Here is a 27,979-nt window from a genome sequence, read left to right on the forward strand (position 1 = left end):
AACAACCAGTATTTTCAGATATTTGATGATGATGAAGATGATTGGGTAGTTAATGAATTAGGAGTATTCCAGTTTGAGAATAATTCAAGTGCTATTATTACGATATTGACGTGGTGATTCTATGTGAGATAAATATTCGTCAACATATTTACTGATATTTTGAATCAAAAAGTTCAGTCCAGTAGTGTCTGTCCGGAAAGTGTGAAATATGGAAGATTTGAAACATTTCAATGAGAGTGAGTTCAGAAGAGGTAAGTTTTCTATGATAAACAATACATGAAACTTTTTTCTACAGTGCAAAATAAACAGGTTCTTTCATTCCCAAATGTATATGCAAAATTAATTGTTATTTACGCGGCACTTTCTATTTTGAGGTCAACTGTAGGAACCACTTCTAAAATTGGATTCGATAATTTTTAAGGACAATTTTGATACTTTCTATTGATTTCTCTGGAAGTTTTTGACACGAATAAAAATTTTGATGTAGAACTCTTATACAGATATGTATGAATAGGATGAACTTTTCATTTCATTCCAATAAGTTACTGGGGAAATTTAAAGTATTTTTCAAAACAAATGAATATCTACTTGTTCATTCAGTAATTTGTTTTCTCTCTTCAAAAAATAGCTGGGAAATCATACAGATACATATCATGGCGTTTCGTATAATTAAATCTGCATTCTTCTTCAGAATTGTAGAAAATCAAATGTAACTTGCTATTTCGAATTATTCAGAAAAATAAGGTATAACGTTGGTTTGTAAAATGTGTCCGTCGTAGTTGAGTGAATAATTGTAGACTTGGTTTTTGTTGCATTGGAGTTGCTGCTTGAAACGTGATCTGGTTTTGAATTGACTGTTCATTTTGTGTTATATATATATTGTTCAATCTACGAACGAATCTGAATGCGCTTCGTTTCAGGATATTAATTTCATCAATGATGTCACAACAGAAATTACTTTCTGTTCGAAAAATTCTATGTCCTACTGATAACTGCCCCCAAACAAAAAATTATGGTAATTGCTGTCATCTGTTACCTACATTATTTCTCCTGCTATCGAGTTGACGAATACTAAAAATGAATTCACTGAAAAGAAAGAAGCAAAAAGAATATACACTCATAAGAATCTAATCAATCTTAGGGAGAACAAAAAACATATTTTCATGATTCAATATATTCCATGGCTTATATGGATTGCTGTATTGATAAATTGTTCATGAAAAACAATGTAATGGAATGGAAAGAGAAAGTAATTTTTTAATCACAAGTAAAACAATGAAACGATTATATTTTTTAAAATATCAATCGATATATTGATTTTGAGAAGTTTTTTCTTCGAAACAACCAAAATATGTAAATTATAAGGTAGATGTATAATAACCCAGAACAGTAATAAACTCATAATAAAAAAAAATTACCAGTCACTAGATGAAACTTCCACAACATGTGACAAAATCATACAATTCTGGGATATATTCAGAGTCTTTATTTTGGATCAATATTTGGTGTTTTAGGAGCAAGTTAAATTACTTGCGTCCCTATTATAATAGTTAACAGAAAACTAGTATTTTTATGCTCAGGTAGAGCTTTTTGTAAAAGTTGCAGTAGATATTATGTCTCACTTATTTGACAAAATGCATACCTTCATACTACTGAGAGTTGGAGACAAAATGCATAGCTCCATACTACTAAGAGTTGGAGTACAAGAACGGGAACAATACAATAAATTAACCGCCGCTTTCAATGAAATCAGTCATGCATATTCAGAATCGAAACGATACTGACATATAAGCTTTTATTGTTCATTGAGTGGTGATCAACTGTGAAAACATTTGTTCAGCAACTTTCTTTTTTATTCATCAACAAAATCACCTTCAAGTACGATGCATCCATTTCAAAGCTTGTTCAACTTCTGAATACCATGCTGGAAGAATGCTTTTTCTTGAACCCTGGTTCATGGTTTTTTGGGATCAAAGAGAGCCAGTACTCGTTGGAGACTAGATATGGAGAATATGGTGGGTACAGAAGTACATTGTAGCCAAAATTGTTCAATTCAGCCATCATTTCATCAATGTTGTCTTGTTGAGGTATAAGTTATTTCTTTTCCATGTAAGGTCTTTGTCTCCTTCAACTACGCCACTAACTCGAAATATTAGTTGCTGTTGATTGGAGGTAGTCTTTATGAATTATACCGTGTGCTTAGCACGAAATGATGCCATGATATAACAATCTGACTATTGCGATTTTAGAAGTTTCAGATGGCTTCCACCAACTGAATGCCACTCAGCTGACTTCCGCTACGTCTCTGAAGTGAAATTGAGGATTGATATTTCATCCTTTCTTCTGTTTGCAGAAACAGTAACAAACAGTTCTCTGAACTGTCAACTCGTTATTGAGTTTGTTCTATTGTGAATAATGCGGCACCCATTTGGTAGAGACCTTTATCATACCAAATTTTTCATGTACAATCGTAGACGCTCTTCTAGTTGATAAGTTCACATCCTAGAAACATTCAGTTTGCGGTCATCGCCCACTAGTCTCCGTTTCATATTTTTCCAGACATTATCTGTAATAAATTATATATTAGATAACTCATTGCCTTTGTATTTCAAATACTGGGGCGTTCCATGAAAGAACATGGGTTGCATATCGTCAATTAAAATCATCCCACTGAATCTAACAGGATACTAGGTGGTAACTCTCTACAAATTCAAAAAAAGAAGCAATTAATCCAGTATTTCTGAAATACTTGTCTGTCTGAAAGCTCATTGAAACGGTAGTGCACTACATCCATTTTGTTCACAGTGTGAACGCGCGTAGGGATCATACTGGGTATGCTAAAAAAGAAGGGCATTTCATCAACTGGAGCATTTTACCTCCGTTGTTATAATCATCTTTCTGCGAGCATATGCCAATAGATGAAATATGGAAGAGAATTTCACTTATCATCTACAGCTTCGTCGTAAATGTGAGACATTCCAAAAACATCCGAATTTTTGTATTTTCTCAATTATCGAGTACAGGTTCAACTTTTCATCATTCGTCTTTCACTTCACCTCAACACACATTGAGATGACACCGAAGAATTTTACGTATGTCTACTTCACTCATAAAATTTTGTTATCGAGTAATCGTTTCATTTCTTTCAAATATTCGTCAACTTGATGATTTTTGTTATCAATCTGTCCGACTTTGATGTCCAAACATCCGTGCATTTCGATTCTCAGAAATGGGTTTATCTTTCATGTATAAAATACATGAACATGCAGTTCCTTGCACTACAGTAGTTTTTCCTGGTATTTTTATAATTTATATACAGTTCATGACCGCAGCTGTTATTGATAGAGTACTATTTTCTGTATTCTTCTGCTTAATATTCTCTTCTAACATATTTTCTGTGACTCATACGCTATAATGTCGTATTTTAGACATTTCTAATTGATGGTAGGTATCCTATATTTTGGAAGAATATGATGGAATTATAAATTAGCATATCTACATAATATGAGTAATTTTTTATATACAGGGTGTCCCTGGACTTCCTCTTTTCCTCTCGGGAATGTATAGACGGGGTCAAAATATCACCAGTACTTCATATAACTTTTTTTCCTAAAAGTCTTCGTAACCAAGTTACGGGCCCTCGAAGTTACAAAATGAAAAATGTTTTTCTTTGATAACTTTTCAAGTGAATATTCAAAATCGTCCAAATTTTGGTAATTGACTAAACAAATGAATTCCGTCGATGAGCTTTCATGCAGGAGTCAGTTGTTTTGCTACAAAGTCAGGAACGGACTACCCCCGATGGTCCACACCCCAAAACTTTGAAATGACAGATATTTTCCAATATTTTTCAACAAATTAAGGTTACTTGGACAATTTTATGAATGAAAGTACTCGTGTGGAAAGTCGATCGGAGCAACGAGTTTTGATAAAAATGTAGTTTCACTCGACGACATCAAACCCGCTCGTCCACCATTATTTGAAATGAATAATTATCAAAGCAGAAATAATAATGATAACGTTAATTCAACAACATTTATAACAGGAATAATACAAAGTATGCTAAAATGAAGTCGTAAACAAAAAGTACAGTTCCTATATGGAAGTTCAAGTCACAATTGTGATAGCAGATATTTTTTCAAAAGAAATATCAAGTTCTGTAGATTCGTGGTGTTTTTGAACTAACAAGCTACTCTACTATGAAATATCGAATTCATTCCATATTTTGTATGTACATAATACGTGTGGAATAATCACGTTTCGTGTTGATCAGTTACCTGAATCTCATGAAACTCAACATTCGAATGGTTCAAATTCTTCTTCACAGCTAAACTGTTGAGGAGTTTCACTGATAATTATAATTTTATGGGAGAAATTCTTTAACACGCTGAAAAAACGCACATCGGAAAAAATATTTACTATACTAATAAAAAGCAAACGAATGAACTACAAAAACGGCTGCACATGATCAGGTGAAAAATATCCAGGGAATAATTATGTTCCATTTCTTTCACAGATGTTGACAAAAAAAACTTTTAGAAAGTTTTGATAAAAAATGAGGAACTGGAATGCGATTTTGTTTTGTTGAGTGGTGCGTTGTCATATGACTATCTTTGTATTGTCAATATTCTATGGGATATTTTGAATTTTTTTGATATGGCCGAACAGTTTACATTCAATGAATATGCAGATATGCATGTATTTTATGGACGAGCATTTTGTAATGCTGCAGAAGCTCGTCGTCTGTATTCCGAGCATTTTCCCAATCGAACGGTACCGTCAAGAGAAACATTCGAGCGTGTCGATCGCAGCTTGAGGGAGACAGGTATGTAATAATTGATAATTAATTTGAGCACGTTGTTTTATTTCGATATTATTGTAGGTACAGTTTTGCCAAAACGAGGTGGTGAGGGCGCTCCTAGGACTGTACGTACCGTTGTATTGGAGGAAAATATTTTGGAAGCCGTCGCTGATGATCCTTCAATGAGCATCAGAAATCTATCAGAACAGTTCCATACATCCAAGTCCACTATTCCTAGAATAATTAGGGAACAACTGCTCCACCCATTTCACATCCAGAAGGTACATGCCATGACACCTCAAGATTTTCCAGCACGATTGGAATATGCCAGTTGGTTCATGGATAGGCAAAGAGAGGATATGACTTTTATTAATCGAGTTTTATTCACTGATGAAGCAGGTTTCAGTAGAGATGGAGTTATCAACTCTCATAATCTCCATATATGGGCCGAAGAAAATCCCCATGGAATATTGCAAACCAAACACCAACGGAAATTCAACGTGAATGTTTGGGCTGGTATCATAGGAAACCATCTTATAGGACCATTCGTTCTACAGGACCGATTGAATGGAGAACGTTATTTGGAGTTCATTCAGAACGATTTGAATGGACTTTTGGAACATGTTCCATTGCAAACCCGAAGAGATATGTGGTTTATGCATGATGGCGCTCCTCCTCATTTTAGTTTGATTGTGCGTGACCATCTGAACCATATTTTCCACAATAGATGGATTGGTAGAGGTGGGCCATATTCATGGCCATCGCGGTCTCCGGATTTAAATCCATTGGATTCCTTTCTGTGGGGGCATCTAAAAAGCCTTGTTTACGCTACACCTATTCACACTAGAGATGCATTGTTGAATAGAATAACATTACATTGTGAAGCCATACGAAACGACCCTGGAATGCTATTTCAAGTACAGAGAGGGTGTCTTCGCGAACTAAGAAAATGTATAGAGAGAGAAGGTGGCCATATCGAGCAGTTTCTGTAGCGGATTTTTCATTTCTGTTTGCTCTTGAGACTCTTGAGTTTCGTTAGTTAAACGTGTTTGCATTATAAAAATTCGTTATGAACATTTTACCTATCATTTCCATTTTCCTTAAAAACTAATATATTCGAATAATGGTAGACATCTCAGGATAAGTGTTGTTGAATTAACGTTATCATTATTATTTCTGCTTTGATAATTATTCATTTCAAATAATGGTGGACGAGCGGGTTTGATGTCGTCGAGTGAAACTACATTTTTATCAAGACTCGTTGCTCCGATCGACTTTCACACGAGTACTTTTATTTATAAAATTGTCCAAGTAACCTTAATTTGTTGAAAAATATTGAAAAATATTTGTCATTTCAAAGTTTTGGGGTGTGGACCATCGGGGGTAGTCCGTTCCTGACTTTGTAGCAAAACAACTGACTCCTGCATGAAAGCTCATCGAAGGAATTCATTTGTTTAGTCAATTACCAAAATTTGGATGATTTTGAATATTCACTTGAAAAGTTATCAAAGAAAAACATTTTTCATTTTGTAACTTCGAGGACCCGTTACTTGGTAACGAAGGATTTTAGGAAAAAAAGTTATATGAAGTACTGGTGATATTTTGACCCCATCTATATATTCCCGAGAGGAAAAGAGGAAGTCCAGGGACACCCTGTATAATATATTTATAAAATATGTATGATATATTGAACTGGTAATGCTGTAATCGATGTATTGATTCACGACAAAATCTGTTGAAAGTTTATTTCAATAAAGATGAAAAATTGAAATATTGAATAATCACATCCTATCGGATCATCGTGTGTTACATATCGAAAATTTCAATATCATAAATATACTGGTGTTTTCAGTAAAATAATAAAATGACTTCGATTCGTTCAAAAAGTGTTACACAATTTTGAGTACCCTCGGCAGAATAATAATAATCTCTTTAGAATGTACATTTTCATAATGTACACCACATTTCTTGCAATACTGAATAATATTGACTTGTGGAACTGTCCACCTCTACGAGTATGTATCATCATTTTTTGTTATCTTCATAGAATTATTTTAACAAATTGGTCTGAAGGACAATAAAAACAGATTTTCGCCAATTGTTTTCCGTTGAAATGAAATCCATTTCAACAAACTATGTAGTTGGTATTGCATTTCTCTGAAAATTTGTGTTTATGTGTTATGAAAATATAATGGGGTTACTGGAACTAACACTAAGAGTCAGTATTTGTTTTTCTAAAACATTTGCATTGCGAAATTTAAAAAAAATGTAATTCGAACAAATAATTGTATTTGATTATAAGAACTTAAAATACTCACACTATTATATGAAAATGAATTATTTTACAGTTTCACTGTTGTCTGAGCTCCGTTTATCCCAAATTAACGAAGATCCGAAAAAAATTCCACCGAAGGATAAATATAATTTAGTTCTCTTCGTGTTCTTTTTCTTAGGATTTGGAGGAATGGTTCCAGGAAGTTTTTTCCTAACCGCTACTGATGTAAGTGATATTTCAATGTATTTAATTTCGAACCCACATATATTATCTGTTTGAAGATCTGAACAATCTGAATGCACTATTACGTGTCTTGAGTAACTACGCGGATGGTTTTGCAGAAATCATCGGTGTACTCAGGGTTCGAAAGTATATTCAGTGATTTTGAGAAGAATATGTTATTATCAATAATTTTATCGATATTGAATAATGGTCTAGCAAATGTACATGTTTTGAAACAGCAAAAAGTCAGTTCCAAATGTTGGTATTGGATGAAAATATTATTTTGTGGTACAAATCACAGTTTCTTCTCTATTCCATGTGTTTTCACTTTCTGAAAGCAGAAAAAAATTCGAATTATAATAGAGAACTTCATGTAGGAGTAGAAAAGTAAACTTTTCAGTGCACTTCTGAAAGTTACTGCATGAATTCAGAGTATTTTCCACAAGGAATAATGTTTGTTTCATCACAAAAATTGTTGTATTGAATTTTGCCTATCAAAAAAGAACCTAAAAGTTATACAAGTTTCAGAGGCTAATATATCATTATATCATTAATGAACACAATTACGATAAATCAAGCTATCAGTTGTGACGAAACTCCGACGATTTCAAAAGTTTCCCCAATGAATAGCTTCTTTTCATACAGATTGGCCGTTTGACATATGTAAGTATGAAATATCAACAATAAGCTTGTTTCTGAAAATTTGAGTGAAATTTATTTCTTTCCATATTAAAATATAACGCAACTATTTCTCACAGTCGGTTATTTCTAAGCAACCTGAAATGATCCTGTGCACAGAAATGAATGGAAATAGTGTTTGTTTTTGTGTCATGAACTGATGTCTAATAGCATTTCATCGTGAGACGATGTAGTTTGCAAAATCCATTACGTGTTTCACTGAATAATAACTTCTTCAGGCGTGCTCATATGAACTGAATTTCTCTTAAAAAGTGCATTATATAATGTAAGAACTTGAATCACATGACCTTTCAGTATCTTAATAAAATATAATTCCACCTGTGTTGAGGTATATAATGTGGCAAATTCTATTTTCTCCCAGAAAATATCCATTTAATCATTAATTTCTATTTTGTACCCTTAAAAATAGTGCTCCTCAAATATAATACACTTGTGCCAGTGTTCTCTCAGCAATTTGGTGTTTATCTCCTCAATCATCGCAAAACGCTGTCCTTTCATGGGTCTCTACAAACTTGTGCAAGTTTCGACAAAGACCGTCAAACGAAATTCGTTCTCTGTCTTTCACTGTAGCTTTCACTGAAAAGCGACTAGTTGAATCGAAAGCTCAAAAGTGATCTGACACTAGATAGCACTGTTTCGACCAGGCATATGTCTCATTAATACTATGCTGAACAACGAATGCACTACTGTACTCAACTGTAAAGGTGATGACATATTTTTCTACTTCTACGAAGACGACATTTATGGCATCGACTAAAGATCCAAATGTCAAAGTTGAATGAGGTATTCTATCGATCACATAAATGATCTCTTCGTAAGAAAAGATCGCCTTCACTTTCTCAGGTTCAACCTTTTGTAGTTTAGGCTATCATTACTGATGAGCCCTATTTCGAGCAGCTTTCTGGTGTTTAAATACGGAAGTTAATATTTCAAAACTGTTTCATGAAAATGCGTTCATCTGAAAAGGGGAGAATTGCAATTACACTTTCGATCGATGATGATAAAATAATGGGGAATACGTAAGATTATTTCACGAAATTTCGTCAGAACGTGAATTAAATTCCCAATCTATCGTAAAAAAATGTATCGAAAATACGAAGAATCAGGATATGTTAGCGTAGAACTATGGTTAGTGGAAATGTTCAATAAGACTGTAGCCGTGAATCCACACTTTACAGTACGATAATTTTATAAAGATTCGAATCTCGCAGGTTTTCAGTATCCAAATATTTTAGTAGGCAAAATATCGCCCCCAAATAATATGTCTCATCTATGAATTGACTGTACAAAGTATTCAATTTTGCGAGTATAGATGGATGCAATACTAAAAGTCAAAAAATGCATTTTAGTGATTTGTTGAAAATGAATATGGGGACTTTGAGGGTGAATAACAATATTACTTATGATCTCCAGTTGACTGCGATTGAATTCAGATATTTTCTGCAACGTCAGTCGCTGGATTGGTGCAAGCTATAACTCCATCTGTTGAAGGATCTTCTACAGCTGAATTTCCTCAAAGAAATTCGGTATTTTCCAATGATCGAAATGAATATAAAAAATATCATTCTGGGGTTGAAAAGTAAAATCTTCACCAGCATAGATGAATTTCCAATCAAACTTGTAGAAAGATTTGTATCTCAAATAACTTCATATCTTACAAGAAACCAGTCGGTTCTCCTAGGAAAATTCCCCGATAGATTGTAACTAGCAAAAACAGTTTCCATATTCAAGAAAGATGAAAACTATCGAACCATTGCTGTTCCCTTATCAAAAATAATAGAAATATCCATTTACATCATACTCTATATACAAATAATTATCTTTTTTTCTGATTGATTCAGCCGTTACTTGATGGAGATGCATAGCAATTTCATAACTACACCTAACGATTTGATCTTCACAAACTTCATTTAAAGAAACATATCACATGTTCCGCTAAGATAGTAGCTTTTTCGTAGTCCATCATATGTTAATTCAAATTCTGATATTTATATGCTATACATAATCATAATTGAAACTACTTACTTAGGTACTCACTCGATCAAATTCCCTAGAACATCTACAACTCCTATATACTATATAAGGCTTCAATGATGATCACCTGTTACATATTACATCAATTCTGAATCAATAAATAATTATACTTCATCGGTTTCAAGAGAACAAATTAAATAAAGGTGATCTATTTGAATCCAGGTTGTCTATAATATGAATGTAGTGAGGTGTTTTAACATTAATAAACGACACGTGTTTTGTAATACCATTTCATTTTTTGAATGCTTATTTTCCATGACGTTATTATAACGGTTTTCACCTCCGGCCAAAAATATACAGAAAATAATGTTCACCAGGGGAAAATTTATTATCAATGTATTGAGAAAATAGGCTTCAGGTGAACTTTACATGCTAATTATTTCGCGCATCTCTTCATTTGATATTTGTCACTTCTGCTGTGAACGGAATAGCATTTTTGGAAAATGCTCAACATAATACTATTCGAATTGATTTCACCAAAAGTTCTGAATTAATGTGTACACTACTACTTGAACTGAACCCTATGCTACTATGCATTTGAACTTCAGTGGTCAAATTGGGATGCCAATATTTTCAGTCCATTATTTTTTTGGTAATGAGTTGTTTGTTAATTCACATTCGCCGGTATAGTGAAAAGTTAAAAAATAGTTTGATGTCAATTATGTATTGAATGAAATTTTTTCTTCACAGTATTGGATGTTCAAATTCAGGGATGTCAGTCAAGATCACTATGACCCGAGAAACAAAACATATTTACAGACAAATTTTGCCTCGATCAGTTCTATTATCCATTCCATTCCCACTATGGTGACAACTATATTGGTTTCAATGTTTGGACACAAACTGGACGTGAGATTCCGTTTGCTGAGCACCCTCTCAGTTTTAACTGGAACTTTCATACTTTTTACAATATTTGTTGTTGTTGATACAGATTCATGTGAGTATTTTTGATTACTTGATTTCTATAAAAAAAATTCTATAGCGCAGTGGCAAAAAATGTGAAAATTTTGTATTCCTAATTCTATTTTTGAAATTTCATATATCGATACACAAAATATAAGAAATCGAACCCGGAATGAATGATTCCATACAAACTTATTTTTTCAAATTGTTGAAATTCATTTGTAATATCGCAGATGTAGAACGTCATCCATGATTTCAGTAATCAAGTATGTATTTCAGTATATGTCAAACTCTTGCGTTCAATGATTTTCTATAACTCTTGTAGTTTTCGTATCTGTTAACTAAGGATTCTGTTAACAGTATACTTTGGTTTAGGCACACTTTTCTCTGGCATTGATTCACTTCTTATTTTTGATTTTTTATCGGGATCTCAATTTTTCATCTGGAGTATCTTACTTTTACAATTCTCAACTATTCTCAATATATTTTTTGACGTTGTGAACATCATGAAATCTTGAAGAAGTTGTTATTTCCAACCCTTCTGCTATGTTCAGTTAGCATTATACATACGTGCAGGCAGAAATCATCAACTAAAAATACAAATAACGTTGAAAAATGGGCCTATTTCAAAATCATACTCGTACATCACATGATATCATTGTGATTCAATTTTTGTACAAAGATACTAACAGATGAATTGGCATACTCTAGGAACGGTTGACAGAATAGTATGTTACACTCCCAAGTATGACTCCATTTACCGAATGAAGTTAACACTGACTTTATTTCATATTTCTCAAATCTCTACAAGACTTGTATTACAAGTAATCGTCCACTGTATTTATTGAACATCCTTATTTGAATGACTTGAAGTTATCACCTACTTTATTTCATATTTCTCAAATATCTCCAAACCCCGTATCATAAGTGATAGTCCACTGTATTCATTGAACATCGTGATTTGAATGATTTGTAAAAGCGAGTGTTGACTTCATTTTGTTAGTACATTTTTTTGGCTGAATCATGAAAAGTTTCTGAGAGAAAATATAGGAAGTTATTCAACGTATTTGCAAAATGCCCCAAGACTTTCAAAACTGTGAACGATATGTCAGATTTTTCATTATTGGTTTCTTGTGTGTGCTCCTCTTTGTAGATGCTCATAATTTTAGGCTCGATATTCATATAGAATTGATGAATATTGCCGTTAATATGTGTTAAGAAATCATCATGAATAATGAAAATTCCTTTACTTTTTACCACTTTTATCATGCATATTGTTTGAACAATAAAAATGAATTTGTCCCTGCTGTAAAAGGTTTCTGTTTTTGAATAACAGCAAAAATATTAATTCAAAAACAAATAATCGAATCCGGTACTTTTGACGCGACTACACTGAGCCTAGGTATCATACATTGATATTTCTTGCATAATTATGAGCATCTACGACAGGAGCACACACAAAAATCCAATAATGAAAAATCTGAGATTTCGTTCACATTTTCAGAAGTATTCGGGAAATAAAATAAGTTATAAAATATGTTGATCAACATTCTATATGTCCTCTGAAAAACTTTTTATAATCTTAGAATTCAGACAGATAAATGCACTTACGAAATGAAGTCAACACTTGCTGTTTTGAATCATTCAATTCACGATGTTCAATAAATACAGTGGACTATCACTTGTAATACAAGTCTTGGAGATATTTAAGAGATATGAGCAAAAAAGTCGGTGTCAACTTCGTTCGGCAAATGAATAATTTACCTTTTCTGATTCAAAGCTCACTTGGGAGTATAACATTAACTTCAAGTTGTGAGTGGTTTTGAAGATATATGATGGAGTTTTCCGATGTTTGATAAACATTCATAACTAACTTATTCAAAAAACAGTTTATTTTGAGATTTTCATTAAAAAGTGAAGACAAGCCCGAAGAAGCCACAGTATGGCGAAACACGTTTTGCGTTTTGTAAAACAGTTTAGCGGAAATTTCACAATGAAATGTTTTTGAATACCTACGTTGGTCTTGAAGAGTATAGATAAAAGTGGTTAAAAATATGGAAATTTAAATTTCTCATTTTTAATAAAGAAAATGCACTTTTGCGTGGCTTTTTCGTAAACATTTATCGTTTATTAAATGATATGAAAGAATACATTGAATATTCACCTAATACCTATGGCACAAATGTTGAAAGTGCTTTGATGGATATAATCATCGGGGATGGAACTAAAACGTCAGGGATACATCGAAGTTATCCTTGAATTGATTTCATCAATCAGCTGCAGATTGAGATCAGTTTTGAGCTGTTTTCTGTCTACAACCTCACCCTTCAAGAGGTAATCAGCATTAATTTTAAACTTTTGAACTTGCTTCATCTAACGAAGATAACGAACTGAGTTGTAAAGTTTTTTTATCAGAAATCCTAAATATCGAACCCACCAAGTGGGTACTCGATAGATATTGGAGTTATTTATTGAATGTATCTCTGCATTTTTCGTTCGAGTATATAACGTCCTTTTTGTTCACAAATTGTTCACCAATGATTCAAATTTATCCTCATCAAATAAATAATAGCTGGTTGAATCGTTCAAGGTCAAACTGTCGATTCAGTATAACTCTGAAATCAGTTTTCTCTCTTGAGAATTGAATTGAATTGAAGCTAATGCTATAAAGAGTTTGTATTGAGTTGAATTTTCAACAGTTATGTATATTATCTACATTGTGAGGAAGACAATCAATAATTTCGTCAATAATATTTTTTTCACGTGATTTTTCAACCATAAATGTTCCAGATATTACGTGTGATAAATATTAAAAATTCCAACGAAATATTTTTCTTCATTTTTAGGATAAAGTGCAATGAGTGCATGAATGAAAAAAAAACGATTATTTATTATTAGAATATTGCATCAACATTGTCGTTGTCGAATTCATTTTGAGGCATTATTTTTGACTGGTTGAAAATGAATACTCATAAGTCTATTTTGGTCTAATGAATGGAAACCGGTCGTAATGAATAATAAACTCAGTAGAAATTGGACAAAAATAATTTTCATTATACTATATTTAACTTAATTTGCATAAATCTCTACCACCCACTTAACGAATGTCCCATTATGGAACCAGTACAAATATAAAGAATGAATCTGTAAATGTTAACAATCGATTTTGCTTTGGTATATTTTTCACCATCATCAACAACTGCTAGAAATAGTTGGTCATTGAAAAGACTTGTATGGAATAATAGAAATCGTGATGCATTTCATCAGTTCGGACTTCCATTGTCTGATATGATATAAATTATTTAGAAATCCCTGAAAGAATCTGTTGAAAATCAAAAAAGATTAGCTGAAAAAGTAACAATTATATCAAGCAGAAAACTGAAACTACATCAAAATAAAATACAAGCAACAACAGAAAAATCAAAAAAATTCAACTATTGAATTAACAAGAAATGAAAATTAAAAATCAAAAGATTCCAAACCAAAATGCTTCACGACGTTTTGATTGTTAGTACCCATAATCGGGTGATATTTTATGGTTTCAATTTCGTTTCATTTTATTTCTTGAAGTCATATCAAAATATTTCATTATGTTATAGGGCAGATGGGTTTTTTCATTCTCACCATGGCGGTCACTGTAGTGAATTCGAGTGAGTACTTTTCAATGTATCTAAGTATCATTATTTTGAAGAAAGAAAATATATCGCGTTCACGAAGATGAGCTGCTGATACATCTCATTGTGATTACTGTCTTAAGAGGTCAGTTTCTGAAAATTGATATTCTTCTCGGTAGGAAATATAAGTACGTTATATTGATTCATTCAAGAATATGAGCCTATCACCTCCAATATTGTATTACTTAATTTTCTAAAATTTCCAAATATGAAACTTGAAATGCTCAATCAGGAGTGTTTTGTTGTGAGTTCATTTTTATTCTTATGATATTTATTTTTCAGTTGCTGGAATCCTTTTGGGAGTCACACATTTTGCGATAATCGCAAAGTTTCCGACAGCTTATTTGAAATTCCACATGTATGGAAGTACAACAGGGGGAATTTTCAGCTCTGTACTTCAGGTAATATGTTTGTCTTTCGGTGGAAATTCTACTCAAGTGGGTTTGATGTATTACCTTGTCGGTACGTCGATATTGATTGTGACTGTGCTAGCGGCTTATTCAACAAAATACCTTCCACTATTCCAATTTTATATGGGTGATACTTCAGAAAGTACACGAAAACCAATGCCATCTTTATCAGTACTGAAGGACGTTTCAAAAAGGATGTGGCCTTTTCTTGTTCCGATGATATGGGGGTTGCCTACATTTGCCTGGTGTTCTCCTACCATTTTGATATTGATAGTACCTGAAAATTACAAACGAGGCGATCCTTGGACGGGTGAGTCCAATTCATATTTCAATTCACAATCCAAATTCTCAAAGATTACAGGACGAACTTAAAAAAATTAAAAATACTTTCATGGGAAATATAGGTGCTACATCTCCTCTTGGAAAATGAGGTTTTTCACCTAATGAATTGCGAACCCTTAACAATCTGGAAAATAAATGGATATAGATCAATACAGAATATATTCAAGGTGATCAGTGGCGAACTGAAAAATCGACCCCGTAAAGCTATTGTAGTATAGGGCAAGTAAATAGATAAATGAACAGATGGATACTCTTTTGGGTTTGAATATACTTTGCTGTCATTTCTATATGTATCTAAGAAATTTCATAACAACAATCAATTTCCTGTAATAATTTGAGAAGTAGGATTTCCGTTTAGCATTGTTATTTTTATCGCTATATTTTTAACGCGACGCTTTCTTGCACGACCAAATGTATGCATGCAGCGCATTTTTTTGACCGGCGACCTTTTGATAGACGTTCAATTGTGTGCGACATTTATTCGCGGGACCAATTGTTTGTTACTTTTTGCCGGGACATCAATTCATCAAATCATAATTGATTCATGTATGTTATCCAGGTTAACTCCTTCTGATCCTTTTCAAAATCCGTCAAGTCAAGTCAAGTCAAAATCTCTGACCAACGTCATTCAGTAGATGTTTCCCACTATCATTATTATGTGGGTAATTTATACCTACATTGGATTTTTTCTGCCTATTTGTTGAAATCTTCTTTAAACAGTTATAGTGAGCTGTGGGGACACTGGTGAATAGTTAATGTATGTAACTAATCGGTACAGTCAGTCCACTGTGAAATTTTGACTGAAGAGTTTGAAGTTAACGAGTAAGTTCCCCCACGACAACACCACCTATGTGATTGATACAGAACTCAATCCTCGAATATCGAAGATGAGCTGGGCTCCCCAAGGCGGTCACTTGCAAAGCTGAGCTTTGATATCGAATGCCGATGAAATTCGTCCTCTGACTTCCACTATAAGGCAAATAGTTGTCAACCAGAGCCCAAACACAACGCATTAATGATTCAATACCAGGCATTGCTGACAAAGCGAAATAGCGACCCCTCAGGGGTCTAGGCTCTCAAAATTATTCAAAGATTCTATAGAATGATTTTCAATCCTTACCTTGCCGTCTAGAATTTGCTTCATCCGAACTTTGAATCCATTTCTGAGGTGACAGTAGAGTAATATACTATAAACGTGAGGTATTTCGACTGTATTACACAAGATTTTTTTTCATACTGATATATTCACCAGGAAAATTCTTACTATTATAAATACTGCAATTTGTGCATTCTAACCAAATTCAAATATGAAAATAACCATAGAATAATCAGTTCCAGGTTTGATGAAAAATGCATGTTATCTATAAAAAATATCTTGGAAAAAACTAACTGAATGAATAGGCACTACCTCATCTGAAAGTAGTCAAAGTATTTGATATGGAACATGAAGTATTCCATATCAAATGAAATACTAATGCATAATTAAATGTTTATCATCACTTTCAGACAAATATTTCATTCCGGTGATAACTTTCCTTCTGCCTAGTATCATTGGTTTATTCTCAAGAGTTGGAGCAAAGCCATGGATGACGGTGAGTTGTTAGTAAATATATATATATATATATATATATATATATATATATATATATATATATATATATATATATATATATATATGTATATATATCTTCAATATATATATATGTCTTCAATCGAGGCGGTCCTCGATTGAAGACAAAATGAGAAAAAACCAAGAAAGTACTTGATAAAAATATCTGCGTAAAAGCAAGCGAAACATAAGTGGAACCACCTATTGGTGTGACTCCCAAGTCAACTTGCCAAGTTTTTATGTCAGTGTTGGTGGTTTGACCAATCAACCGACAACTGCGGTAGCAGAAATTTGGGAAGCTAACCTGAAATGCCATTGGAAAACGAATCCATATATTTCTAGACCTTTAGAAGTCTTGAGGTCTGTCCAATATACACTTTATCACAATCTTTGCAAGGTATCTTATAAACGATATTATAATTTTGATCAGTATTAACGAGTGTTTTTAATTTTGAAAATAATTGATTTATTGTTTTAACATTCTTGTGAGCAATTCTGACATTTGTTTTCTTCAGAACATTAATTGATTTTGAAGTTAAATCTTTTACGTATGGAAGGCTACAGAATTTTTTGTTTGAATCTTGGTTTTCTTGGTTTGTATTGGAGGTTGTCTAAATTAAATTTGCTTTAGTACTAAAAAGTAAAGTGTTTACAAGTTTTTCTGGATATGAGTTTTCAATAAGAATTATTTTTAAAGTAATAAGGCAATCATCTTCAAATATGGAGTTTGTGGTATAAATAACTCTTTTTTCCATGTTATTTATCATGTTCAATTTCATTTTAGTTGGATGATATGAATGATAATTGATGAATCTATTACTAGAAATAGATTTCCTGTACCACTTACTTATTATAACATTTTATTTTGTTCAATCTCTTTTTCTACAGTAAATTGAATATTAGCATTATAATTATAAAAAATTGTTAAGGTATCCTCTATACAATCTTCTGGAACAGAAAGAATAAGATCATCAACATATCTTTTTATAAAAGGTATATTAAAATTCAGTTTAAGATTATATAATTATAATTTGAAGACAAAAAAAACTCAATTTGGAAGTCAGCATTACTATAAGTGATATCAATAAAATCAACAAAGAGATTGATACCATTCAAGATAAGTTCAACATAATTTCTAATCATATATTATCTGAATTCAAACGAAGATCTGTCACAAAAGTCAATAGAGATTTTCATGAGATAAAAATGAAAACTATTCATAAATTTTACGAACTTAAATTTAATGAAATTTCAAAATTGAAAGTAAATGATAAATGGTTTAAAAATCTCACAGATTTGGAAATCCATTAGAAGTTACATAAATACTAGCATTAGGAAAAAAGTTTAGTTTTTGCCCTACAAACACTGATATAAATATAAATTCTTTTTTGTCAGATTCAGAGTTAACAATCTGTGAATTTGATGAAAGTGAAAAAAATATGTATAGAGCTCAATTTACTAATATTTTAACAAATTATTTACATAAAGACGGTAGAAACTTACATTTTCTATTACCATTATTTGAAAAATGCAAAAAATTTCTTAGAGAACATCCTGAAATTCTGATATTGTACAGTGATAAAGGTAATGTCACAGTAGTTATGTATAAAAAAGACTATATGGGAAAAAGTCAACTACTTATTGATGATGAAACCTACTATAGACCTTTGAGATCAGATCCAACAAGTACACTTGGACAAAAGGCAAATGAATTAGTTACAAAACTACGTAATAAAAAATATATAAATGATAAAAAATTATTGAATAAATATAATTCTGTAGCACCTAGATTTTATTCTCTACCAAAAATACATAAACTAGTACTTTCCATGAGACCCATTATATGCTCTATAAATTCTCCTAATATCAATCTTTGTCAATTCATTACTGAAATTCTCACAGATGCTTATAACACAAATAATATGGTTCATATTAAAGATTCATTTCCTTTCAGTGAATTCATTACCAATAAAAAACTTTCAAAAAATTATGTCATAATAAGTTTAGATGTTGTGTCGCTTTTCACCAATCTTGCCAAAGAATCAGTAAAATCAATCTTGAAAGAAAATTGGAATGATATCTCTAAATATTGTATTCTTGATATTGATATATTTATGAAGATTTTGGATTCCATTTTCGATTCTACATATTTTAATTTTGAAGGAAAATATAATAAACACATTTTTGGCACATCGATGGGATCTAGTATCTCTCCAATTTTGTTCAGTTATGTACTTGACGAATTATTGAGAGAAACAATTCTTAAACTAAATTTTGATATACCTTTCATAAAAAGATATGTTGATGATCTCATTCTTTCTGTTCCAGAAGATTGTATAGAGGAGACCTTAACAATTTTCAATAATTATAATGCTGATATTCAATTTACTGTAGAAAAAGAGATTGATAGAAGTGTTCCATTTTTGGATATGACTCTTATAAGAACAAAAGAAAATGTTATAATGAGTAAGTGGTACAGGAAATCTATTTCTAGTAATAGATTCATCAATTATCATTCATATCATCCAACTAAAATGAAATTGAACATGATTATCAACATGAAAAAAAGAGTTATCTATACCACAAACTGCATATTTGAAGATGATTGCCTTATTACTTTAAAAACAATTCTTTTTGAAAACTCATATCCAGAAAAACTTGTAAACACTTTACTTTTCAGTACTAAACAAATTCAATTCAGACAACCTCTAATACAAACCAAGAAAACCAAGATTCAAACAAAAAAATTCGTAGCCTTCCATACGTAAAAGATTTAACTTCAAAATTAATTAATGTTCTGAAGAAAACAAATCTCAGAATTGCTCACAAGAATGTTAAAACAACAAATCAATTCTTTTCAAAATTAAAAGCACCTGTTAATACTGATCAAAATTATAATATCGTTTATAAGATACCTTGCAAATATTGTGATAAAGTGTAGATAGATAGATATATTTATTCGTATATACAATAAAAACATGTCTACATTTGTTAATGAACACAAAACAAAACAAATGCTATAAAAAAACGAATATATATATATATATATATATATATATATATTTGATTTTTAAATGATTTTAAAGTAATGAAATTTTTATGTTTTTGTGGAAGGGCGTTGAAAATTTTAAAAACTGAATACAAATAAGAATTATGAGATTTGGTTAGTCTGAAGAGTGGAAGACGCAGATCACTACCACCTCTGGTACTGTACCTATGTAGTGGCAGTTTGAGGTTACCTCATTCGCCAAAATTTTGCTCCCAACATAAAGGAGGCACTTCAATATATAACAACAAGGCAGCGACATGATGATAAATTTTTTAAATAGGAGCTTACAATGAGCGTCATACTCACTAGAAGAAATTATTCTAATGACTTATTTTTGTGCTATGAATATTTGATTGGCATGAGTCGCACTTCCCCAAATAATCAAACCACAAGTCATTATACCGTGGAACATAGCAAAGTACGCTATCTTTAAATAATCGAAGGACAGCTGATATTTCAATTGACGCAACGCATAAGAAGCTTTGGCCAGACGTTTTGCTAGATCCTGAATGTGAAATGAAAAATTTAGTTGAGAGTCTATATGAAGGCCCAAGAGTTTAACTCCATCCTCAGATTTTTCCGCATGGTTCAAACTGAGATGCTGCGTTTTACTTCCATTTAAGAAAAGGAAATTACATCGAAACCAAACTAGCATTCTGTTCTGAACAATTAAGGGTCAGTAAAGCACTGTTTTTATTTAAATTTTTCACAACGAGTGTGGAGTCATCTGTATATTGGACAGACCTCAAGACTTCTTAAAGGTCGAATTACGTCTCATAAAAGTGATTGCAGAAGAAATGTTTTAACATGTACATCATCAGAACATGTAAATTCATTAGACCACCAAATGCTAGTATTTTAGAAATTGGACAAAATTCCTACAGACGTTCTTTTCTAGAAATGATACACATAAATGAAGAAATAAAATCCATGAATGAAAGAACTGACTTGAATGGTCTCAGTCAAATTTATGCTCATTTGTTTAAATTAGATAATGATCATCAAAGAAGAAATAGTAATGCTGATTCATCCAGTATGTAACTGATTTAAAACAAATTATTATTTTTATGTTATCAACAAATACTTGTCATTTATTGACATTTTTTCTTCATTAATCTCATGTTGAGTAAGTTATATCTGTAACGTTTTATACATATATTTCTACAATCATCTTCTCAGTTTTGTCCTGAAGAAGGAAATAAACATTTCCGAAAGCTTGACAAACTAGCAGAGTTTTCAGGAGGCAAACTATTAGGATGTGCAGCAGGCCAAAACAGTGAACTCTTATAACAGATATTCCAAGCTTTCTACCATGTTCGTTATTATCAACAGGGAAGCTACAATATGGATATATGGAAATATGGATGAGAATAGGGATAAGAGAACAGATTGGATCCATGAAAAGGGATCGATCATCTTGCTTTCTAACCTAACATACTATTACAGTCTATGTACCTAACCTAACATACACTGTGAGTGTATGTTAGGTTAGCAGGCAACCTAACCTAACCTAACATACACTTACAGTGTAAGTATGTTAGATTAGAAGGCAAGATGATTAAAATCTGGGCACAAGATATATAGGTGTAGTGATCAAAAAATAACCTCAGGAAGTTGAAAACAAACACAATTGATTCACATCACATACGATATTTCATTTCTTGAAAACGAAAAACCACCTGTTGTTTCTTGGCTCTCTTCAAGGAACAACTGTACACTTTTGAAAAAACAGAATGAACAAAATAGTTTTCCGTTCCTGAATCTCCTTTATAATATTCTCTGTTAAAATTCATATCTTTCACAATTTCTCATCCATAGATGGGTTTGACAAATGCCATACCTTCACATAAATGTCATTTTTCAATGGGAAGATGATTTCATAATCTTAGACTCTAAGGAAAGAGTTATTGGTTGATACAATTTTCATTATCATCATGTTTTTGATATAGTTCCAGAGTAAGTTACTGTATATACCGATGATATTATCAGTCAGATCTCTTATTCATGCATTCAAAAAACTTATCAACTTCAACCATTTCAAGTAAAAGGCGCTTGGAAATATTTTTTTCTGTATGTGAAACTTTGATATTAGAGTAATTTGGTTTATGTCCTGTTTCTATAGAATGTTGCACGCATGATTTCTTGTTGTAGTATCATTACATACATTTCTCTTGATTACATCGGAATTTGTATTACTGCCAGTATTGAGAATAATTTTATTGAGAAGTTTTCTTGGATTACAATTTTCGATCAATATGTCTAAGAAGTCCGAAATATTTTTGCTCGAGAGGAGGGTGTACCATTTTTTTTTAAATAGAATTGATTTTAACTGATTTTTTATGAAAAAAAAAGTAATTGATATATCTTCCTGAATTAATAGGTTTGACATATCAATCAATATAAGATATGAAGGTTTTGCCTAGAAGTAATTCGTCAAACAAAATATTCAGTAAAGAATAATATTCAATCATAGTTTTGTTCACCGTGATGATTTGTAATACAATCATCATTTTTTTTTCTCACAAAATGCTTCCCAAATATGGATGAATTCTAGAAAACATGCCAAAAAGTATTCAGAAAAAATGATCACTAATCATTTTTGAAAATTCAATTTCTTCACCTTCAAGAAATGATCACAGAAATTTTTGAAATTGTCGACAATTCTGTCGGATATTTCAAAACTGGATAAAATACAGAAGTGTTCAAATCAGGTTTCCACGAGTAAAATAGTTTTAAAATTTGTTCAAGCAGCAGATAAGTCCACCTATCATGAAAAAACAAAGAAATCATTTGACTTTATATATCACCGAGATGCTCTCATGCGTGAACTGACGCCTGAAATACTCAGAAAAAAGAACTAACTCAATAAAAACTATTCCGTTTCATCTGGAGGTAAGCGCCAACTGCAAAAATTTGAAGTTCTACCACCTAGACTTCACGATTTTTCTGAAATTCACTAACTGAACTTTCCATCTTCCATTTGTCGAAGCAATTGGTTTTCGTGAAATATTGAGCGACTCTATTGTATCTACGCGTAGGACCAGGAGAACTCAAGTAACTTCATCAAGACCGTGCGAACTTTCAATCTACAGCTGAATACTATTTCGATCGGCTACCAACCAAGAAGACGTTCCAGTATTTTCTCAGAGGACATCACAGGCTTTCTCGAACTTGTTTATACCACTACTTATTCACAATGAAATGAATATTTCCGCAAACAAATGGATAGAATAGAAATGAGATGGCCTTCCAGTCCTTCGATAAAAGATTTAGATACGGAAGTTTTCTAGCACTAATCTATCGAAACCTAGTTGGTGATTTCAGAACGTTGACTTTACTCTACAATAGAACAACTAACGAAAATCTAGGTGATTTAGTTTATGACTGATCTATTCATACTGATCGATATCTCAACAAGAACACAAACCACCAGTGCCAATGGGATACATAGTTTACTTGCCTTACATGAACAAAGTAACGGATCGCATTGGAAAATTGTTCAGTTGACACAACATTGATTTCATTTTTTTGTCTGATTGATTCGGCCGTTACTTCATGAAGATCCATGGTAATTTCAAAAACTACACCTCACGATTTGATCTCCAAAAACTTTGTGGAGATCAAATCGTGAGGTGTAGTTTTTGAAACATTAATTTCATCCACCAGCCAATTGATCAACTACGCAACACTGTCAGATTGGCCAAGTACGAAGAGTACCTCTGTCATTTCTCAGCATTCACAGAATTTCCTGTTTCTCTGGCTCAAAATACATTTAAACTACCGCAGCACACAAAGGAAACAAGCGCAGCTGCCACTCAATGCAATCTGCAGTAGCAGCACATCCTAGAAAAGGTAGAAAAAGTCTGGAATGCAATTTGAATCAACAGCAGTATAGCAAATAACACAATGGATCAATCACAACAAACTATCATAATTGCGGACTCATCAGTAGTGGGGCATTTTGATGGATCATTCTCATGGGCACTTTATTCATACGATACCCTGCTATTTTGAACACTAGCGAATACAGAGCTACCCAGTGAGTTTTTGAATAACTCTACTTACACTTTTTCCCCGCTCCCTAACAGTGCTGCGAATACATTTCGTTCACAAATAAACCCAGGTGTGAATGAAGTACATGTTGTCGTCGGTCAGGCAAACAGCGCTACATTATTTCCGATGTTACAGAAAACAGTGATGGAAACATCTGACCGTCTGGTGTCGGATATTTTGAACATATGGTACGTTGATCAAAATATCAACCCAAGCCTCTGAATAGTCTGTCTGGTCAAAAATCAAGTCACGAAATATGTAGAGGTTTCAAATATAGTTAAACAAAGTTTGAGCCAAAACAACTGAATATATAGTGTTTTTGTTTGTCGTGAACTTTCGAATTGACTGTATTTTCAGACTTCAGAAAATCATTTTGACTTTTTTTTTCGTAGCCTAAGAACGCAAAATGGTTTGTTCTCTTCAGTCTGGTAAAAACTTTCACACTAAATCCTCTCTTCTTATTCTGCAATGAGTCGCCAAAACATCACCTACCAGTATTATTTCCACACGACTGGCAGTACATCACCATACTTGTTATCAATACAATTTTGTCTGATTATGTGGGCACTATCCATTTTCTCAGTACACCCAAGTGAGTATATGAATATAGTCCATTCTGTTTTTGATAAATAATTATGAAGTTTTGAAACAATGTTATGAAATGAAATACTTTTTCAAAACTCAGAATTTAAAACTCAAGGAGCATTTCCAAAGGCAGTGTTTTAAGAAGTCAAGTTCTGACATCCATCGTTAAGTTGAGATTTACTTCCCTCTATATTTCTCTTCAGTTCCCTCTCTAACCAAGAAAATGAAGGTATCGATTCAACTTAATTTCACTGAGATCAGTCCAATACTTTACTTTTCTATTCCTCTTCATTCTCAAACATTGTTAGCAAATCTTCATTCCTTACTATTTTGTATGCCACCAAAAAAACAAAGGTTGCTAGTTAAAGAATGTTCATAGAATTCCCATAAACTTTGTCTTCAATTATACAACTTTATCCAAATTCAAACGCTTTTTCTATTTCACAGTTTGGAAATTGGTCATCGTACTGATCTATTCTGGCACACACGAGTAGTAGAATAACCCCAACTGATGATTGATTTTTTTGTTTCAGTTTCGCCAAAGAGAAAACTGAAGAAGCGTTCATTCTCATGCAGGCAGTTATGATGGTGTTGGGAAGTGCCTTTTCCCCGTTGAGTGCAGTGTGGGTCAATAAAGTCCTCTAGCATAAATGAAAAGTATCATAAAATAGCATAACGACGATTTGTGGATGATTTGAGTTTGCTAGTACCGTCTGATAAAATTGATACAGTTTTGTCAGTTTTCAATTCATATGATAAGTATATTCAGTTCACAGTTGAAAAGGAAACTGATAACACTATCCCGTACCTCGATACTTGAGTCATAAGAACTGAGCAGAATACTTTGAATACTAAATGGTACCAAAAATCCATTTGCAGCAATGAAATCATCAATATTTATTCTTATCACATCACTTAAATTAAAATCAACTCAATCTGGTCCTCTATCCGTGAGAACTTTAGATTGACCATTTCGAAGGGATCGTTTGCCAACTCCCTCCTCCAGCACATCTAACACGTTCTCTGTGAAAGAATATGTGGTTTGGACAATAGATTCGTTTCTGAGATGTGTCTCTTGAATAAGAGCCACATCGATGTTGTGCTCAGTAAAAAAAATTCAAAATCCAGTTTTTTGGAACGAATGCCATTAGCATTTTGAAAAACTATCCTCAGAGATATCGACAACGTTGGTTGTCTAGACATTGGCAGTTCCGGTTAGCACGGCGTTATTCACGATGAACATTTTTTTGAGTACGGGGAGTTTGACGAACAATTTCTTCATCTGGTCCAATGCAGCACAGATGTCTTAAGCCTCCTGCATCTAAGGTGAGGGCTCAGGTCGAGAGGGAGTAGGCCTTGAAGAGGTTGCTGGCACCCTTGGATGCAGATCTGGCAAAGGCGACACCCCTCCTGGACACGTCCAGACCCCGCAGGTCTTCCTGAGGGAGCTGGTTATTTAGCGGATTTGCCTCTGGGCTTTTCCTGAGCCTTTGGATGCTCAGGGCAGCCTCTGTAATTGGCGGTTTGAGCCATTTTGCGGTTATTGCATTTCGGAGGTTCAGACTTGGGCTTTTCACAGGCGTTCTTGAGGTGCCTGCTGGCGCACTTAACACAAATTGGAACCGCCAAACAGTTTTTTTGATCAGTTTGACCCACTTGTCCTTCCTGCGAACAACAATTGGTGGGATTTCAACCTCTTTGACTGAAGGTTGTTCATTCTGTTTATGACGGGCGGGCGGACTAGGCTCCAGGTTCTGGATAGTCCTGACTGTGTGCTCAAAATCCTCTGAGTAACTGTCTGTTTGCATGTTTGGACTGATGTCCATGCCATTATTTTCACGGGATGTGGCCACCTCGCGAGCTTGACTTCGTGTTACTGGGCGGGACGAAACTTCCGATTTGGAATAGTAGTTCGTGCCTGACGCTGTCGATGACAGCTTTTTTGAGATTTTCTTTGCCTTTTTAGACTTTTCCTTTCGGATCCAGTCGTCTACTTTACGGCTGGACACATTAGGCAGCGGAGGAAAATCCTCGTTGATAAGTCGTTTTTTCAACATACCTAGTGTTAGGAATTTCAGATTTCTGGGAAATCTGTATTATTTGCTGATGCAAATAGTACTATTGCAATGAAGATTCACAATTAATACACCAACAAATGGAATCCAAATACACAAAGTAACTTTGAATTTCGAAAAATCGTCACTAATGTTTATTGATGAAAAGTCTGAGACAACAATTTTCAAATGAGTGTTAGGACACAACAAAATTGAAAGATCCCCTAGCGTTCAGTTTTTAGGTTTAGTTTAGTCACAAACTGTAAAACACTTGAACTAAACTATATCAACATTAAAACTAGGACATAAAATTGCATGTATTATAAAACTATAATTGTCTTCATGACACATTATCGAAAAAATTATTTCAATGAGTTTGAGTAAAAATTTTTTTTTATTAAATCCTTTTCATTGTTACAATTTCTTATTTATTGATGAAGTAAAATGTGAACTTGTTAGGTACACGGATTTTACCAATGGGAATGGAAACTTACTGCAATTAAACCAATTTTTCTGCTTAAAATTTAGCCTAGTGCAGAATGCCTACAACTAACGACATCATACAGACAAGTTGTATTACTTTCCGACAAATTGTAAAATAGTATCATGATTAACAAACTCAAAAACGGATTTTCCATTACTTTTATGTACGATGCTTAAAAAAACATGTGTTTCATGAGGATCCAACAGAATTCAATGAATGACTTGACGCTAATTTCTTCCTACATTCTCTGCATGTACTGTGTAGGTGAAGGAAAGTTCGCTTTCGTTGTCAGAATCGCGAGCTGAAAATTCACTGTCAGGCGGAGCATTAGCCACTCCCTGTTTCTCAGTCGTCGGCTTTTGACAGCTGGCCGCAGGAACTGGCAATGTGCTGCCATGAATATCTGCCTGGTTCAGGTCAAAGCATGAGATTAGTTGGCACTGACTATTTATAGGTCTGACTATTTATAGATCGAATGACCTATAAATAGTCAGATCTCGAAGGAATGAGTCCAGTTATCACCCGAAGACGATTGTGGATACTAACAATCGAAACGTCGTGAAGTCACTTGGTTTGGAATTTTTTGATTTTATATTTTCAATTTCCATTTCTTGTTAATAATTTTTTTAATTTTTCGGCTTGTGTTGATAGTTCAATTTTTTTGTTTTTTTTTGGTCGTTGCTTATATGTTATTCAATTGTAATTTCAGTGTTTTGCTCAATAAAATTGTTTTTTCAGCTGATCTTTTTAATATTTTTTCACAGATTCTTTCTGGGATTTTAAAA

General features: G+C 33.0%; 2 protein-coding genes across 3 annotated transcripts in view; one reads left to right on the plus strand and one right to left on the minus strand.

The window, feature by feature from the left end:
* LOC111512971 (equilibrative nucleoside transporter 3) lies at nt 1–27,936 on the plus strand. 2 transcript variants are annotated; one of them, XM_074178174.1, is made up of 8 exons: nt 19–251; nt 7,150–7,301; nt 10,722–10,968; nt 14,534–14,584; nt 14,891–15,328; nt 16,867–16,952; nt 24,464–24,663; nt 25,190–27,936. In XM_074178174.1, exons 1-8 carry the CDS (start codon nt 209–211, stop codon nt 25,299–25,301), a joined length of 1,329 nt encoding a protein of 442 aa, XP_074034275.1. In that variant the 5' UTR covers nt 19–208; the 3' UTR covers nt 25,302–27,936. The 2 variants fall into 2 exon arrangements, with proteins under 2 accessions (XP_074034276.1, XP_074034275.1); XM_074178175.1 differs by lacking the exon at nt 7,150–7,301 and having other exon boundaries at nt 1–251.
* The window catches only part of LOC111512315 (alkaline phosphatase), a 952,023-nt gene that overhangs the window by 860,093 nt on the left and 63,951 nt on the right, over nt 1–27,979 (minus strand). The window lies entirely within an intron of this gene.

Source organism: Leptinotarsa decemlineata, unplaced genomic scaffold (assembly GCF_025532065.1).
Source record: "Leptinotarsa decemlineata unplaced genomic scaffold, Ldec_3_MD MMD2_tig00003557_RagTag_RagTag, whole genome shotgun sequence".
NCBI lineage: Eukaryota > Metazoa > Arthropoda > Insecta > Coleoptera > Chrysomelidae > Leptinotarsa > Leptinotarsa decemlineata.

Excerpts from the sequence above, each read along its gene's own strand:
- LOC111512971 (XM_074178174.1), top strand. The coding sequence starts at position 209 with ATGGAAGATTTGAAACATTTCAATGAGAGTGAGTTCAGAAGAG. Across the intron at positions 7,302-10,721 it reads TTTTCCTAACCGCTACTGAT|TATTGGATGTTCAAATTCAG; the intron begins GTAAGTGATATT and ends TTTTCTTCACAG. Across the intron at positions 14,585-14,890 it reads GGTCACTGTAGTGAATTCGA|TTGCTGGAATCCTTTTGGGA; the intron begins GTGAGTACTTTT and ends TTTATTTTTCAG.